This window comes from Ochlerotatus camptorhynchus, unplaced genomic scaffold, assembly GCF_037179485.1.
Source record: "Ochlerotatus camptorhynchus isolate MF236.1 unplaced genomic scaffold, CSIRO-AGI_Acam_v1.1 ptg000079l, whole genome shotgun sequence".
Lineage (NCBI taxonomy): Eukaryota > Metazoa > Arthropoda > Insecta > Diptera > Culicidae > Ochlerotatus > Ochlerotatus camptorhynchus.
In genome coordinates, this window is record NW_027040569.1 from 1322793 (window position 1) to 1343056 (window position 20264).

Here is a 20264-nt window from a genome sequence, read left to right on the forward strand (position 1 = left end):
GCTCTGAGAGGGTCGCGTTGGTCCTCTTTATGCCAGGGCCGTCTATTCATCGTGTCGATCAAGGGTTGAACAGATCATTCGGATGAGGTCCTTTCCATTTATTTGTTTATATTTTATTCAATCTTTAACAAATAACGGCTCAGAAAAAAAAATTAGAAGCTCGGCTTGATGGCTTTCGCTTTTGATTACTGAATAGAAGATCGTCGATTTAAGACGTGTTGATCGGAAATCTATAACAAATCATTTTGAAGAGTAGCTTTTATCGTCATCGGTGAGGTCGCCCCTGGAACCGAAATTTAGCGTTAGCGTTAGCGTTAGCGTTAGCGTTAGCGTTAGCGAAATTTAGTAACAGTAAGTTGAACGGGAACTTTATCGTAATTGTTTTGTGATATAAGGTGCTCGGTGGCTAGATTTTGCTTACTGAGCAATAAATCATGGGTTCAACCCCAAGCTTCTCATATTATAGGATTATACTTTAAATTGGCTTTCTTTCATAATATGATAAGCCGATGTAATTAATCCGTTGGAGGGACAGGTACGTAAAAGAAGCAATATTTAAGTTTTGAGAATGACGTGTTACCGCCGGGATAGAAACATAGTAACAATAAGTTGAACGGAAACATGATCGTAATTGATTGCAATTTTGCTTACTGAGCAGAAGACTGTGGTTTCAAACTCAAGCTCATGCATGATCCACATAGACACTTTGAATCTGATTGGACATATTTCGATACTACAGACATTATTGCAGTCCTGGTTGATCTAGTACAACAAATCAACTGATATCCTGGACGATTTGGAAAACCTATAATTTCCGGTATACACAGTAATGAGTCGTGCATGATCCACAAAGTCACATTTATACGATTCGGTTATAATTTGACAACGAAAAAAGCTAGGTTCATATTAGAAATAAAAAAAATATCATGAAAGTGTCTCACCATTGGGCAAAACCCAAGGAATATCCGTGTAAATACACAACCGCGACGTGAACAACAAGCGTGACTTATGAAACTTTGGTAATTTCTCGATTATGTGCAGGGTGTTTGGTTTGAATCGGTAAAAAATTGAGAAAACCAGAGCCAAATTAACTACAACATTTAGAACAGCAAAATTCGTCTCTGGTTAATTTTCAAGAAAATTTGCATTTCAAATATAATTAAATGCATTAGGGTAGGTGTACCAGTTATGGCCATACGTTCCTATTATGGTGTGTTCCAGTTATGGCCTATGGAATTCCCATAGGCCATAATTGGAACACATCATAATAGGACCGTATAGCCATAACTGGTACATCTACCCTAATTTTTTTAATAATGTTTCATCCAATCTAGGCCGGTATTATTCAATAGAATCTCATAATGTAAGGGTGTTTTATTATGTTCACTAATTACTCAGAATTTATACTATACATAAATAACTAAAGATAATACAATGTTATTCTTTTTTTTTATTCAAAAGTTACAAACTACACACTTAATTCAGATCACCGAAGTCGGTAGGAATTTACCGGGTTTTTGAACAGCAGAACAACTCGGTTAAATTTTCAAATGACCGTTACACGTGAGAAATCAAGAAATTTTATAAATTTTATTTTTCTTCAATAAATGGGGTAAACTGAACAACTTCTGTACAAGTTCGGGATTAATTTTTTAATAGTTGGATTTTTCACTGATTTTTAAACATTTACCGAACAGTTCTGTAGTTCAAAATTTACCGAACGACGGAGGCCTGGATTAGTGTGTATACTACTTTAGCTCAGTCGGTAAAGGCGCAGCTACAAAGCAAGTCCATGCTGGAGGCGACTGAGTTCTATTCCCGTCCGGTCTATTAATTTTTCGGGTTGAAAAATTTCTCGCGGATTTCGCGGATCAAATTTAGAAAATCGTGTAACAGCCCTGATTAATCATTGACGTAATACAACATATTTCAGTTTTTACACATTGAGGATGATAGCTAGTCCCATGCAACCTCTATTGGTTCTCTGTGTAATTACATTCGATCTGGCAATAACGGAGTATTTGCATATATTCTAATAAAAAAAGTTAGTGTCTACATAAAAGTTGTACAGCACACTAAAACAAGCAACTTTGTCGAAAACAGAAACTTTGACGAGATATGATGCATTGTTTTTGGAAAGCTCTTCAAAATCAGTTTTTCGCCAATAATTTTGCACATAATTATTTTATTTCTTTCAAATGTTCTACAAAGTTACTCATTATATCAAAATACTTATTTTTGCTGAAGCCTGTGTATCGCTATGACGCATATTTGAAAAGGCAATTTGTGACAGATCAAAAAACTTTCAGGGGAAAATGCTAGCTTTTGGCTAAAAAATGCAAAACGTTTTATTAGGAGATCTTCGGAGGAACTTCGGAATAGGAGTTATAACCAGTGCTGTAAATTCTCAAAATCAATTGAATATATTTGATGAAAATGAGAAAAGCAGTTATCCGCTATCAAAGAGACCTTATTCGAATGGATGATATCAGTTAGCTTAGTCATTTGTCGAAAACATGACTCATTCTCATTTGAGAAACGCTTGATATCATTCAATCGAGTGTAACCTAACATATACGGAGCACTGATCGACATTCCGGCGAAAAAGCAAAGTCAACCCGACACCAACCTGACTACTATCAGACCAAAAGCCGACAATTACACGACTTTGGGTTGATATCGACCTTAAATCGGCCAGACTTTTATCCGACATCAGGACGTCATGTCTGTTTGGGTCGATAGTTCAGAGATTTTTAAATTCTCCACTGCCGTATATTAATTAATAGTGAGTGACGACGACGAGAAAACACGTTGCGCAGAATTGATTGAATGATTGTATTGGTTCATCTTCAATCGTATGGTATGAAAATAACCAGCATATGTTATAACAAATGTCCCCGGGAACATGACCATGAGCATGATTTACCGCCCACGGCTGCAAAGCTGTTATTGCCATATCAGCTGTAATTATACAGAGAACCAATATACGATGCCTGGGACTAGCAATCATCCTTAATGTGTAAAAACTGGTGATCAAACTAGGAAATACCAGCGTCGGCCGTGTCCGAACGGTAGGAATGTGTTGACGTGACACTCGCTTTGATGGAAGCCGAGAACACCTCTGCACTTCCACGAGAAATCACTGGGATATCAATATGAAAAGACCTGGGACCGAGTTTTTCTGCTCAGTAAGCAAGCCACTGCAACAGACGATCTATTAAATCCGAAAACTAAAAGCTACTTAATATAATTTGATAAGTTCTTTAGTAGGAATGACACTGATGAAGACTACACATTGTAGTCGAAATACGTATCTGTCATGGATACCAAATTTAATTAAGATAACCCTTTTTTGCTGTTTTATTCAAAAGTATATTAAAATTTTTCTCGTGATGCATCTGGAATTATTCTCGGAAATCACATAAAACTCTACTCAAAACTCCTTTGGAATTGTTCCCTCAAAATACGGTCTCGCTGGTATTTAAGGAATTCTCATGTGACACTTTTTAGAATTCACTTGACTCTATCTTTCGAATTTTCTAAGAATGCAATAGGCCTCGGATTCTCCTTTGAATTCTCATTACAAATCTTTTAAAATTCTTCTCAGAACATTCGTTAGAAATAAACCTGGAATCCCTTTCACAACCGTCATGCAATTTCACATAGAACTACCTAAAGGTTCTACTCAGAAGAACGCACACAATTGACTTGGAATTCTAAGCAATAAGCAATAATCCCTTATCTAAACTGCGCTTCAGTCTTAAACCAGGTTTACCTGGGGCCTCATTGGGGCGTAAACGGAGAAACCTCTTAGTCTACTAAAGTCCCTTTAAAAATTCCTTCCCTAAAATTTTCTCTTGTGCTCTCACGTGCTGTTATTTCCACATGTTTTTAGTTCGGAATAATGGCGATCGGATTAGGGACATGCAGGGTAATGTCATAGAGCTTAAAATAATTATCATATAAAAGAAAACCTTAAACTTTTATGTTGCTCCATATCTATTATGGTTGTTTCAGTCGTGCAACTATTGAAACGATTAAAATACAATTGACCCAAATTAAAAGGGTAAAGTGGGGCAAGATGGGTCAGCTAGTGAATTTATTAATTTGTTTACTTTTTAAAACCGCATTGGGGCTACATTGAGTCTGTTGATGTTGACAATAAAAAATCAGGTAGATGACCCATCATGCTCCAACTTACCATATTCGATAATTTTCGGCTGTGAGGAACATCTGTTGTCCTGGCTTCTTTTTCAAAAAATAATTGTTTTATATTTTAAAATATTTTCATAATGCATTAAAGAACAAATAATTCTTTTCAATAATATTTTTTCAATGTTTGAGTTGACGCCAAACGCCAATCAAAATTAATAAAATGAGCCTTTATCTTTAAACACATTTCTGCTGGCACAATTTCCCATGTGTATATGAAACTCCATAGAACATTGGACAATTATGTGATTGATATACACAAGAGACTCGAAGACATAAATGCCAGCCAAGGAAACGACTCGGTGGTAATCAATAAGCGTTCTAAAATTTATAATCTAAATTGCAGTTTGCGATGGTGAAGGGTAGGCTAAATAATTTACATCGCTATTGAATATGCAGTGAGCAAGCTGGTTGTTACAGGTTATTGCTAATTTGAATTGCATTTTTTTTTATTCAGCTAAAACTTTACAACACCGTTATCGACGATGTTATCGCTGGCGTACGAGATGCATTCCTGGACGAGGGAGTCGACGAGCAGGTGTTGCAGGAGATGAAGCAAGTGTGGACAGCAAAACTGATGGCCAGCAAAGCAGTCGAAACGACACCGGAACCTTCAGAACAGCACCCACCGTCTATTCTGGCCAACAGTACTAAGGTAAGACAGATCGGTTCTTTTGCGATATTTTGATTGTAATTGTTTTGTGCCTAATTTCTTAGTCGAATTCTTAAATGGGAAACAAGTGACTGTTATGCTAGGCAAATTTATAGATTGTTTTTAAATGCTGGGATTAAATCACGACGATGACCATGCTATTTCATGCAAAATGCCGAAGTAAATTTTATTTCAATTCACCCTTGCTACTAGCATAGCTGGATATTTATTTAGGTGACAAACTATAATTTTTGCGCCCCCTCCCTCTGCTCTTTAATTTTACGATGCTCTCATCACATTCCATAGGGGTAGCGTAAAAGAAAAAGAGATATCGCAACGTATTCTCTCTATCATACCTGTTTTCTCTTAAATGGAGTGGGAGTTGTTCCACCGACGATCTGACAAGACAGTTCATAGAAACCACATTCAAATTCAAATCTCTGTTCATATATTTTTCCTGGATTTCGTAAAACTTTGATAAAGTTCTTCAAACTTTCCTGGTGTTCTTAGAATTTCTTTCATGTTCGCAGAACGTCTCTGATTTGGGCATTTTTTCTCTGAAATTTCCACAATACTTTCCTAATGTTAAAGTTTGTCGAACTTTCCTCCCGTTTGAAGAACTTTTCTGATTTTAGAAGAACTTTCCTGGATTTTTTTTTTATTGTTATTATAGTCACTTTAACACTCTTGGGTCATTCGCGACTTGTCCGGGGGTGAGATTTGAACTCGTGACTTTGGCGTGAGAGGTATGGATGTTAACCACTACGCCGGGGTCGCCCCTTCCTTTCCTGGAGTTTGTAGATCTACATTTAAGTGCATATAATTTTGCTAGAATTCGCAAAACTATCTTGAAGTTCGTAGAATTTACCAGGAGGCCATTGAACTTCCCTGTAGCTCACAAAACGTCCCATCACAGAATTTCCTGACGTTTGTAGTACTTTTTCTTAAGTTTGTAGAACGTGGATAAAAGTTTGCATAATTTTCCTGTCACTGAAGTTCAATGAAGGTTGTTAAACTTCTCTGTTTTTCTGGAGTCTGCAAGAATTTCCTAGGGTTCACAGAACTGTATTGAAGTTCATTAAATTTCCCTTGACTTCGGAGATCTTTATCAACATCATCAAAGAAATGTCATGAAGTTCGTAGAACTTACATGTGTTCGTAGAAATGCTCTTAAGTTTGCAGAATGTCCTTGAAGTTTACAAAAATATTGAAGTTCGCAGAACGCCCCTCAGGTTTGCAGAACTTTACTGAAGTTCAGAACAACTTTTGCGCCCCTTAGAATTGTTTTGATGGCAAATACCACCTTCGCCACCAGTTGAGTACGGTGATGTCATCCATTGACGGCAATCGAATGTGCAGGAGGGCAGCTTCCACACCTGCATAGGATATCGCACCCATTCAACACACATGGGCCGGGACCAACGACTTTACTTCCCTTTCAAAGGAAGACGTGACCAGAGATTTGTATACCTCAGAAAAATCCCACCGTCCTCGGCTGGGAATCAACCCAGACCCATTACGGTGATAAAGGAGTTACGCTTACCACTACACCACCGGCGCCGGCCTCTGAATATTTGTAGTTCGTTTGAACCAGATTTTGACAGCTCATTTGGTTCAAAAAATTCTATCCGCTCATCTCTTCCTCTGAGTATTTATAGCCTTTAGAAACGTTTTATATGTTAAAATATTTTCAAAAACTACAATATGTATTTAGAATTATGTAATTATTGGATGGTATAAAGATTTTTTGTAAATTACAAGAAAAGGTTGAAAAGTATATGTTTGACACATACAACCTGTCAATTTCGCTTGCGCTGCTTGTATGTGTCAAAATCAGCAATTTTATGATTCTTGAGCGCGAAGGCAGTTGAAGCAACCCTGGGTGCAAATAAGAAATTTTTTATCAAAAATTGATGTTCTACGAGTTTGAAAATTTCAGAAAAAATAACCGTTTTAAATAAGCTTTAAAACTATTGAAAAATAACTCTTTTTTTATTCTACAATATTTTTTGTTAATTTTTTTTAATCAATGATAAAATCTAGTAGGCCCTGAATCAAATCAGGCATAACATTTGATAACGGCACAAAAGCATTTGTAAACAAACTTTCTAAGGCCCTTTACACGCGAACCAAAGTACGCCCACGCAAACCAATACCACTTTCGGAAAGGTGAACGTTGCCCCTATCCGATGATATTGTTGATTTGCGTGGGTGTACTTTGGATCGCGTGTAAAGCGCATTAGAAAGTTTGTTCACAGATGCTTTTGTGCCGTTATCAAATGTTATGCCTGAAATATATATTTTTCTGCGAACATGCTTATACCGGTGAAGGCAAAATTGTCCCATGTGTTTTTTGAGGTTTTAATGCTTAAAACGCCATAGTTTGACATGTACTTTTGGAATATTACATAAAAACACATGCTATTTATTGTAGAAAAAATCGAAAAAAAAATCGTAGTTCATCACAGCAAAAAAATAATTTTGATATCACATCAAAGTGGATGCACTACAATCATGTCGAAAATTTCATGTAATTTTTATGACCACATAAATAAACAAATGCAGTAAAAACAGCGTAATGTCAGTTCATGCATTGTATTAATGATAATTTTATCCTTTTTAGCAAGTAATATTACACCATTTTTTCGACATGATTGTAGTGCATCCACTTTGACGTGATATCAAAATTATGTTTTTGCTGTGATTTGTCCCACTGGAACAATTCAAAACATAGAATCGGTTAAGAGAATCGATCATCGTAGATATGATTCTGAAAGTCCATTGTTTAAATTGTTCCAGTCGGACAAATCGACCCACTTTTTTTCCCTTTTGTTATGTAACATGGGGCAGAAATCCAATTACCTACTAAAAATTTGCAGTAGAAATAATGCGTTTGATTTTTCTTGTTTCATGAAATGGTACTGCTGATGCTGTGTGAACATCATCGATCAACAACCTACAGTCGATGTCGAATTCAAAGGTAAATACAATATTGTGTATGATTGTTTGCATGATTTCCTATCTACCTGTATGCTGCCGTGAGATTACAAAGTGATGTAAACTAAAGCCCTGTAAACATTAGATCCGGGTCTGACGCGTTGCGGCAAAATGACAGCTAATTTTACTGTCTAACTGTCAAATTTACGTCAATACAACGCAACCGGATCTCTAATATGGATGGCCCTTAAGAGAGAGAAGCGAGAAGTCGTGTCTGCAGCCAATTGAACTGTCACATAAGTGCAGCCATTCTAGCAGAAGACCTGTCAGTGGGTAGAAAATAATTCTGATTAATGAAGTAATTAAACTGGGTTGTTAGCGGAATGCTTAAATAAAACAGTAGAAAAAGGTTATCTTTCATTTAATTCCAACTAGTTAATTTTGGTATCCATGTCATGGATACCAAAATTAATTAAGGGGAATTAAATGGAAGATAACCTTTTTTCTGTTTTATAAATTCTGATTAGATTGTAGTATTGCTATCACCCGAAAAATAAAAAAAATGGATATGATTAGCACTATGGATTGGTATGTTGTAAGGATATGAATAAAAACATATGAAAATAAATTAAGAATCATCGTTAACATATCTTCAGTAACGTTTGACCCCAAACTTCAATTCTTACCAATAACAACAATACACAACGAAAGCGGTAGATCATGCAAGGTGTGAACAACTTTTAGGGTTGCTAGTTCGTGTGAAAAAATATATTATACTAAGCTGAGTGCCCGGCCTTGCTCGGGATTCAATATAAGCTTGAGTGTATGCGCCAAATAAAAAAAAAGCATGCTATTTTGTACGTAGCCCCTCCCCCTTATCTAAGGGGCTACCCCCTATGAACATCTCCACATCTCCACAGGCCAAATTTGGTTCTATTGGGTTGATTAGTTCTCGAGTTTTGCAGAAATTTATTTTTCATTTGTATGGGACCCCCCCCCCCCCCTTACAGAGAGGGGGTATCGAACCACCATAAGAACCTTTCCCGGCCCCAAAAACCCCTGCATACCAATTTTCATGCCGATCGAATCAGTAGTTTCCGAGTCTATAAGGTTCAGACAGACAAACAGACAGAAATTCATTTTTATGTATATATCCTAGATAGATAATAGGGGAATTTACGTATTCTCGTCAATCTAAGCAGCGTCCGCACTGCTATTAGCATTTTCACAGCGTCACGTACATATATGACGTGTCTGTTTGTTTCAATTCATCTGCTGCTTGCTTCTCTATCCATTCCTATCGACAGAATTCTTTAAAACTGTTTGAAAGCGTTTTTACAACGCTCTAAACTTCTCAGGTGAGTGTGACTATTGTCGGCAGCCTCTTTTTCTTCGGCAACCTTCCCATTAGAACTGCGTGTTAACCAGCTGTTCTATTATCGGCAACTCGAAATCAGCCCCATTTTGTAGTACGTATTCTTCATTTGAAGAAAAATCTGGCATAACAGGATTGCTCGGTCCTACAAATATAATCAGATTGAAGCTGAAAGACTAAAGAATCGTTTGGATACATTCAGGGAAGTGTGTTGATCGTAAAACATAGTGAAATTAACGTTTAAATTTTGGTTGCCGAAAACAGTCAATGGGTGCCGAAGCCGACATTTACCCTATATAATATGTTTGTCTTCGCATTTCTCTCTCTGGTCAATTTACTCCAAATTCAAGGCCTTCGAGTACCATTTAAAGGAACGTATCTGCTTTTGTAAACAAAGATTCGAACGTCAATTTGTCGAAACTTTTAGCACTTCAACGTAAACTAACCACCATCAGACAGGGTAATATTTCCCCAACAAGATGGTGTTGCTAGTTTGCTGGAGAGTGCTAAGAGTTTCGACACATTAACGTTTGAATCTTTGTTTTACTAACACAAATGTTCCCTCCCGTGGCATCTATGAATGAAGGTAGTATGGGTTCCCTGCACCTTCTTAAGTAGCTGTTGGACTAATTTTCCTTCCTATCCCCTGCGATTGTAAGGATGTGACCAGGTGTTTAATGCGATGCGTGATTTGCAGATTTTGATGTGTGGGAAAAACCACTAGCCCCAAGTGATTTTTCACGGAAAAAACATGATATTTTCTGCAAAAAGTATTGGTTGACCATTACATAGACCCCACGATTTGTGCAATCGTTTATGCTATGCTATGCTATTGACGGTTGAATCTTTGTTTACAAGAGCAGATTCGTCCCTTTGAAAAAAGTAATCGAGATATGAGGAAAATATGTTTTGGAAAAATGTAGACAAATTGACGCAAGCCATACATTTTTGGATAAACAGTGTCCACAATATAAAAATGCCGGAAAATTAAATATTGTTTTAAACATGAAGGATCACATTTTTCCCTCCCCATGGACATGGAGGTTGACGGTTCTGAAGCAAAGGGTTATGTTTAATTTCTTTATATTTGAAACGATGATGTGTCACTATAGGAAATTAGTGACACATATCACCTTCTTAATGCTTTGGTATGCCTCAAACGATTAATTCTTGGTTGTTAATAGAACTTCCTTGATGAAATCGGCTGCTTCATGCAGACTGAGCAATTCTGATTATAGTATCAGATTTGTACTGTATACAGAGAAACTGGGAGGGCTCTTCTTGTGTCTAGCATGTGCAGAGTATCATTATAGCGTCTAATGGTTTTCAGATTCCTGGTTGCGTGAAATACATTTGTGAGAATACCTTTTTGAGATTTTAGTTGTCACGTTTTGTTTGTAGTTTATATTTTATTTATTTCATGCAATTATCGTAAATAATAGTCATTCAATAATAGATAATTCGTCCATATATTCAATAATAAATTTACGAATGACTATAATTTGGATACCATACAATTGGACAGACTCACTAGCAAGAATAGGTTGCGGAGTGTTCGCCTTCGAAAATATCGAAAGACATTAAATTGGAGGCGGATTCTGGTACGGAATTACAGGCTGCTATTTTGAGCAACTTATCGTCTTATAATTAAAAAAATACATTTAGGTATTAGTCAATAAATGTGGATAGTAAGTTAGATATGGTATGGTATGAACTTTTGCAACGTTTTTTTGTTTGGTTTTTTTTTTATTTTTTTTTTAGTTAATTATTCTTGAACGCAGTTAAAACTAGGAGATGAGGAAGAAATATAATCATTTTGTGCAAACACACACACACATATACACATAATGACATTAGACAAGAAAACATCCAGACATTAAAACTGACGTACGAATGAGAAGAAGACATAGACAAAGACTGACCAGCGATTATGATTAATCAAGATCGTGAATCTGGTGTTTAATTGGTCACCATAGACTAATCCGTCAGGCATCGTAATCACTTGAAACTTTTTCTCATCAGCCCCGATCATTTTATCCTATGGGGATAAAAAAGAAAGGATCACATTTTTAGCTTTGTTTTGATTATATTGAACAGATCACAGATCTAGCAATATTTTTACAAATTTTGATTGTAATTGCCAGGTTGGAAAAAAATATGTTTTTTGAGCAATTCACTAAATGAATTTATGTCACTTTATCATATCTTTATTTATCATACGTCACTCGTCTCACGGCACGGCAGTTTAGTACAGTTACGTATGGTATGAATTGTGATGGAACATTTTGTGATTGAATCTATGTTGTATGCAAGATTATTCACATTAAAGGGTGTAGTATATGATTTAATGGATTTAACCATGTTAACGTATTTGCCATCTTTTAGGCCAATGGTACCAAGAAAGCAAAGGCAGCGGCTGCTGCAGCTGCCGCAGCAGCTAACCAGGAAAATCAGAACGGAATTGCAAAGGCAAACGCAAACAGCTCTGCGGCCACTGCTGCATCTGCCCAGGTCAAACCAGAACCAGCAGCTGAAAGTCAGCCCAACCAACAAATGCAGCAACATCACCAGCAACAATTACAACCACCGCCTCTAGCTCAGACACAGCCTGTAGTTCCACAACCTGCTGCAGTGCAGCAACCAGCACCTCAGCCAGCACCCCCGGCGGCCGTTGTGGCAGCACTCGATCCCAACAAAATGGTAGCGATTCAAATCACTCTACCAGCACAACCAAATGTACCAAATTCGCAACCGAGAGTACTAACAATCCAAGTACCAGCATCTGCCCTGCAAGAGAATCAACTACAGCAAGTGCTCACTGGACCTATCATCACCTCAATCATGCCGCTACCGCCACAAATTGCCTCATCAGTACTCCAGCAGCATGTCAATTCATATCTGCAAAATAACACCATGAGTAAGTTTTACTACATTAGCCTGAAAAATTACTATTCTACAGCAGGTATTTCCCTCTTTACAGATACTATTCAAATTCACAAACAGATGGACGGTGCCTACGACATGTCGATGGATACGGATGCTGAAGAAAATGACCAAGTTCCCATCTTGGCTCTTTCCGAAGTGTTAGATCAACATTTGTTAAACAAAATGGCGCACAATGGGGCTGTCTCAGCATCGTCATCATTGTCATCCGTTGCAGCAGCAACAAGTTGTACAAAGAAGATGAAAAATCGTAGGAGAGGTGAGATTTAATTTTATAGAAAGAAATCTCGCGTAACATTTGAAAAGAACCTATGATCAATTTTTTTTTTTTTTTTTTTTTTTTTTTAATTATAGTCACTTTAACGCTCTTGGGTCATTCGTGACTTGTCCGGGGGTGAGATTTGAACTCGTGACTTTGGCGTGAGAGGTATGAATGCTAACCACTACGCCGGGGTCGCCCCCAAATGATCAAAATGTAAACAAAACAGAAAATTAATTCTAAATTGTTTCGCCAGTATTTTAATTCATATATAAGGAAATTGAATTTATTTTAGGAACGACAATAGTAACTGTATCTTAGTACACAACATCCAAATTATGCGAAAAAATTTAAATTTAATTTCAAAAACTAATAAGCCTTTTTGTGAATCTTTCAATGGTTAGGCCCTTTTTGTTAAGCCATTGTGCTTGTCATCAAGGCCCTTTGCTTAGCTTTTTCATAACTTCAAATAAATGCAAAACTAATCATCGGCCCAGCCTCAGCCGAGATGCAGCAGTAGGACCTAGCTTTGTTTATAAAAAATTCAACTTTCGGCCCTTCTACGTCACAAAACTTATTAATGGAACCTAATAGAACGAAAAAATATATGTTAGATCGTTTAAGCGTGTGTACCTATGAATGATACGAAAAAATTCGTTGATTGGCCGTTTTGAAAAGCAAGTTGATTTTTATCGATAATGTATACGATTGGTAGTTATTTACCGGTGCTATTAAAAAAAACTTACATTTTGGATACAGGTAATTTTCAAATGTTACACGATAAATGCCTTAACTCAAGAGAATGGGGGTGTGGGCCTCTAGTGATTTTGGTACGATTTTGGCAGATGGTATTAATTCGTCGGTGGTATTAATCTCAATGCAAGTCTGTATTTGTACGAATCTACCTACCCCGTTTCATTACATTAGGCAAACCATCCCCCTATTCTGCGAGTAACGTGACCGGTGAGGTGACAATTGTCACCTCGTGTGAGATGTGACTCTCCATTTGATTTGCACGGAGAGTTACCTCACACGAGGTGACAATTGTCAGTTCACCGGTAACAGAGAGTCACGTGACTCGCAGAATAAGGCGGCATCATTTGGGGTTGCATTGAACCTATTGATTTTGACAAACAGATAAATTAATAAATGTACTAGGTAGTTGATCCATATTGCCCCATCTTTCCCTATGTCTATTACCCTACACTCAAAATAATCGACACGTTATTGCTACGTGAAAAATCACGCGGAGTCTCTCTTTTCACTTTTATGTTAAATTTACGTGACACAAGTAGAGTCTAGGTGATACCCCATATGTATCAACGGGAAATCCCTTTATCAGGCCTATTCTGCGCGGCGTGTGAGGTGAGGTGACACGCTCTCACTTGTGAAGTGACAATTGTCACCTCGGGTGAGGTGACTCTCCGTGCAAATCAAATGGAGAGTCACCTCACCCGAGGTGACAATTGTCACTTCACCATCACTTCACTGTCACTTCACCTCACACGCCGCGCAGAATAGCCCTGTATATTCACTAGGTTTTTTAATCGAACGCACGTGATTTGAATATATACAAATTCTATGTGCATTTCACGTAAACCCTAAATGATTTTCACATATGAAAAAAAATGCCTCACTCATAATGGTACACGATGGAATTGCAAGTTGCATGTTTACATGCCAGTTAAAATCTTGGGGCTTATTTTCGTGAGACAATTTCGTGTTGTATAATGGCTGAATATTTTATCACAGACAAATTGTATGGTGAGAATAATTTGTAACATATTTCTTTGTTTTAGTCTGATGACTAGATTGAAATGCGAATTAAATGCCCTTGTATCATATGTGTCCCATTCCCGAGTCCAGTTTCGCTCGAATACATTTCTTCTTCTGTGTGTTATATCTGCCACAATAAAAATACAATGGTCAAGAAAAATACTGTAGGATCTTTTTTCATTTCAAATAAATAAAAAAAATAATTTAAACCGGAATAAAAATCATTGAAACCCACTATGAATTCCATCGAAAGAATCACACAGCTTCAACGTGATAATCCCGTGACCATCTCACTCACTGAAATGAGTGCTTTCATATGAGAATCAAGTAACACTTACGTGAAACGTTCGATGGAAAAAATCACTCTACCATAACATTCCATACCGCGAACAGTGAGATTTACGTCACTGCTAATAGCTGTTTCGTGTAAAAATATAAACCACTAAACATTTGCACATTTCACTAACATAAGCCAGTTGGCCCGGACCTTATATAGATCTGATGCACTACACCGAAAATAGTTTTCATGTAGTGATTTTCATCCTTAATCAAAATTAATAGAATTCATCAGAAATTCACAAAACATTTATGCGATCACATGATTTTTTCAAATGAATTCCATCGGCCTCATAATATTCATGTGATTTTGTGGTGGGATTTACAGCTATGTGATCACAGAAAAGCTATGTGAAATTTCATCCATTAGATATGTGATAACTGTTTTGAGTGTACCACACTCAAAGAATAAAGCACATATCCAATGGAAAATATTCATTAGAATTTCACATAACTTTCATGTGATATCATAATTGGGAATTGCACCACAAAATCACATGAACCTCAAATGAAATTTATGTGATTTATCATATAGAACTCATGTGATCACATGAACGTTATGTGAAATTCAGATAGATATAATTGGCAGGGCTATCTTGCATCAACGTAGAGAGAGCAATGTCACTGATGAAAAATATTGTATTACTATCTTCGTCGCACTCCAAGCAGCGCATGACAAATTCCGTATGAAGACAGTCCTCTTTCATTTACGTCGTGAAAAAAAACTAGCTCAGTACGTTCTCTCTCTCTTAGATCGGTCGGTTACTCGGAGAGGATTAAAAACTGCACGTTTTAGTCAGCCTTTCCGTATTGTTTGACAAAAAATGATGATCGTTGGAAGCAACACAAAAAAGTTAAAATGGGTACACAACGGATCCGAACCACCAACGTTGAGATTAACAGGCTTGTATCTTCACCACTGGTCTATCAGCGCTTAGGAGAATAGAAAGGCTAAAGGAAAACAAGAAGCGCTTATAGTGTGGTTACTAGTCTGCTCACATGCACGTTCGACGGTATTTGTATTTTTTTTTGTCCATGCATGATACAAAAAAGAGAAGTGAGGGTAAAAGATGCGATAGGATTTGTTCACAGGGATTACTGTCGGCTTCTCTTCGTCAATGACAAAGGATGTATGGAAATGATGGTTTTTGTACCGCGACAATCTATTTTTGGTTTTCGTCAAACGTCACTGACCAAACTGACCGTTACCAACTCTGATCATTGGTTTTGTTAATGGAGAAATATTATGTACATTCCCAATGGAAACTACATGAAAACTTTTTTCCGTGCACAGTTATTGGACCGAGGGGTGCTTCAATCGGCACAATAAATTTAATTCATAAAATTAGACCAAAATATACTCGAAAATATACATCTCCTCCAAATTTGGTACAAATCGAAAAAGGTCGGGTTGTATTTTTTCTCGCTCACTTGGCGCGGAATGACCCATAGTTAACTCTTTGCTTTTTCCTACATCTCGCAAGGGACAGAAACTTCCTGTTCCAGGGCTGTTACAACAGGCGCGGATTTCGCGAATTTCGCGGACTTTCAGTCGCGAAAATCGCGGAAACATTAAATGATGTCGCGAAAATCGCGAAGGGACTAATGTGCTGTCACAAAAATTGTGGAATTCATTGTAACCTTTCCGTCCCGGATTATTTTCCTCGCATCAATTTTGTTGTTCATTTGGCTCTCAATTTTTTACTGGTTCAAACCAAACACCCTGCAAATAATCGAGAAATGATCTCATACCGGATTTACACGGAAATTCTCTGGGGTCTGTCCAATATGAACATAGCATTTTTCGTTGCCAAATCATAAACGAATCGTATATATGCGAGTAATTGCCATGTAAAGGGTGATACGGTCAAAATTTGGTCAATATCAACTTGACGTATTTCTTTCAATTTTGCATTTAAAAAACCTGAACACCCCTCATTTTGAAGGTGTGTGTGTGTGTAGAATGTTGCTCCTATTTTGATTTTGGAATTCACTTTTCAGTTGTCAAAATGCCGTCCAAGCAAGAAGAGCAGCGTATCAAAATTTTGCTCGCGCATCGCGAAAATCCGAGCTACTCGCACGCAAAGTTGGCAAAATCGCTAAAAGCTGCCAAATCAACCGTTACAAATGTAATTAAAGTGTTTGGGGAACGTTTGTCGACAGCCAGGAAGTCTGGATCGGGGGGAAATCGAAAACCGGAAGCCGCTGAGGCGACAAAGAGAGTTGCCGGTAGTTTCAAGCGAAACCCTAACCTCTCTCCGAGATGCCGCAAATAAGCTGGGTGTATCGTCTACAACCGTGCATCGAGCCAAAAAACGAGCCGGACTATCGACTTACAAGAAGGTAGTGACTCCAAATCGCGATGATAAACAAAATACGACGGCCAAAGCGCTATCCCGGAGGCTGTACACGACGATGCTGACGAAGTTTGACTGCGTGGTAATGGACGACGAAACCTACGTCAAAGCCGACTACAAGCAGCTTCCGGGACAGGAGTTTTATACGGCAAAAGGAAGGGGAAAGGTAGCAGATGTTTTCAAGCACATGAAACTGTCAAAGTTCGCAAAGAAATATCTGGTTTGGCTAGCCATCTGTACCTGTGGCTTGAAAAGCAGCATTTTCATAGCTTCCGGGACTGTCAACCAAGAAATTTACGTGAAAGAGTGTTTGAATAAACGTCTGCTGCCTTTCCTGAAGAAACACGGTTGTTCCGTACTGTTTTGGCCGGATTTGGCATCTTGCCATTACGGTAAAAAGGCCATGGAGTGGTACGCCGCCAACAACGTGCAGGTGGTTCCCAAGGACAAGAACCCTCCCAACACGCCAGAGCTCCGCCCAATTGAGAAATACTGGGCTATTGTCAAGCGGAACCTAAAGAAGACCAAAAAAACTGCTAAGGGCGAGCAGCAGTTCAAGGCAAACTGGCTTTCTGCGGCGAAGAAGGTGGACAAGGTGGCTGTACAAAATCTGATGGCAGGGGTCAAGCGTAAGGCCCGGCAATTCGGATTTGGAAAAGCGGAAGCCTAACTGAATGTTTTTCCTGAATTTTATACTAATTGAACTTGAAAAAGAAATTTAATTTGATTTTTTAAATAAACGATTTCACCGATTTACACGCGTTTTCCCTTGACCAAATTTTGACCGTATCACCCTTTATACCGGATATTCTAGGTTCTCCAAATCGTCCTGGAGTTCAGTTGGCTTGTTCTACTATATCAACCAAGATTGCAGTCTGTAATGTCTGTAGTATCGAAATATGTCCAAACAGATTTAAAATGTCATTGTGAATGGTTCCCGACCTATTGCTACGTATACAAGATGTTATAGGTTTTGAAATCATTATGGAGATCAGATTTTTTTCTACTAGATCACCCAAGACTAATGCAATATCTGTAATATCGAAATATGTCCAAACAAATTTGCAGTGTCTATGTGGATCATGCCAACCTATTTCCCTGTATGTCAAATGTTCTAGGATTTCCAAATCGATATTTCGATACTACATATATTATCCCAGTCTTTGTTGATATAGTAAAACAAATCATCTGAACTGCAGAAAGATGTGGAGAACCTAGATCATCTGGTATACGTGGAAACAAATCATACATTATCCATATAGACACTGTGCATCTGTCTGGAAATACTTCGATAGTCTTTAGTGTCCCAATCTCGGTTGATCTAGTAGATCAAATTATCTGAACTCCAGGACGATTTGAAGAACCTTGAACATCTGGATTAGTCGGACATAGATCATGCATGATCCATATAGACACTTTAAATCTGATTGGACATTTTTCGATACTACAGACATTATTGCAGTCTTGGTTGATCTAGTAGAACAAATCAACTGATATACATAGTAATAAGTCGTGCATGATCCACAGAGTCACATATATACGATTCGGTTATGATTTGACAACAAAAAGTGCTAGGTTCGTATTAGAAAAAAAAAAAATCATGAAAATGTCTCCCCATTCGACAGAACCCAAGAAATATCCGTGTAAGTACACAACCGCGACGTGATCAACAAGTGTGAGTTATGAAACTCTGGTAATTTCTCGATTATGTGCAGGGTGTTTGGTTTGAATCGGTAAAACATTGAGAAAATTAGAGCCAAATTAACTTCAACATTTAGGACAGCAAAATACGTCAGGAACGCAAAGGTGAATTTTCAAGAAAATTGGCATTTCAAATTAAAATGCATTTTTTTTTAAATAATGTTTCATCAAATCTAGCCCGGAATTATTCAATAGAATCTCATAATGTAAGGGTGTTTTTTATTATGTTCACTAATTACTCAGAATTTATATATACATAAATAACTGAAGATGATACATTGTTATTTTTAGCTTTCTTTAGCTCAGTCGGTAAAGGGGCAGCTACAAAGCAAGTCCATGCTGGAGGCGACTGGGTTCGATTCCCGTCTGGTCTATTGATTTTTCGGGTTGGAAAATTTCTCTACTTCCTTGGGCATAGGATGGTACAGGCATAGAAAGCTCTCAATTAAAATGTGAAAGTACTTCAAAGAACACTAAGTTGGGAGCAGGCAAACATCAATAAGCTTGAAATGCCATGTAGTAGTATACACATGGTATTTTTAGGCAATGAAAACATTTTTTTTGTCGCGGATTTCTTTTGAGAAATCGCGGATTTCGCGGATCAAATTTAGAAAATCTTGTAACAGCCCTGCAGTGTTCGACACACCACCTGAAAAAGTAACCAATATGCATTTGATTACAGTCGAGGTGTAATTATTACACATGGAAAATAAAATTTTATTACACTAATTATAATCAGTTACAAAAACTTGTGCATATTGCTCAACTGTTTAAAAACATATCAGTCCCATCTGGAAAAACAGCAAGCCGCGAAAAACACTGTTGAACATTTATTACTCCACATGCTCTTGTCGCTGGGACACGCTAGTTTTGATATTATTTCAGTCCGCATCGTGCTCTCTTGCCGTGCGGATCTATTTGCTTTTTGCTTAAGGAAGTGTTACTACTACCTAAAGCTACAACAAATTTAAACAGCACTTTTCAGTGCTCAACCTGTAAAAATTTTCTACCTTGTTCAACTCCTCTTATTCCTCTTCGATCCTTGTTTGGACCCTACCCGAGGTAATCCTTCTTGGATATCGATTTGGAAAATTCCTCTTCGATCCTTCAGATTCTTATAGTAATCTGCTTGGAAGTCGATTTGGATAATGGCATAATCACACTTTTCAGTGCTCAACCTGTAAAAATTTTCTACCTTGTTCAACTCCTCTTATTCCTCTTCGATCCTTGTTTGGACCCTACCCGAGGTAATCCTTCTTGGATATCGATTTGGAAAATTCCTCTTCGATCCTTCAGATTCTTATAGTAATCTGCTTGGAAGTCGATTTGGATAAAAAATTTACTGCCGTTATGGCGCCTAAACGCAAAAGAAAGGGGCAAACTCTTGACCCCCCTTCTGAAGAAATTAATTTGAGTAATCAATTTGATTTGCTCACGGATGATGAGAATGATCCATCATCCAAGAAAAATTCTAGTAAACTTTCCCGGCTTAATGCCAAGAAGGAAAAGATTCCCCCTATTGTGATAACCACTACCGATTTCCATGCTCTTCGCATGGAACTTTTGAATTTCGTGAAAGTTAAGTTTTCACTACAAATTGGACGTCGGGGTGAATGCCGTGTATTGGCTGAAACCTTGGACGGATTTAAATGTCCTCTCAAGTATCTTACTGAGAAGAAGCACAAATTTTTTACTTACGACACCAAAACTGAACGT

General features: G+C 37.6%; 1 protein-coding gene across 1 annotated transcript in view; it reads left to right on the forward strand.

Moving 5' to 3' along the window:
• Window positions 1-20264, forward strand: part of TfIIA-L (transcription factor IIA L) — a 56975-nt gene that overhangs the window by 30394 nt on the left and 6317 nt on the right. The window contains exons 2-5 of the mRNA XM_065217772.1: window positions 4670-4867; window positions 7827-7844; window positions 11562-12093; window positions 12157-12378. Coding sequence (XP_065073844.1) covers window positions 4670-4867; window positions 7827-7844; window positions 11562-12093; window positions 12157-12378 — 970 coding nt within the window. The remainder of the gene's footprint in view (window positions 1-4669; window positions 4868-7826; window positions 7845-11561; window positions 12094-12156; window positions 12379-20264) is intronic.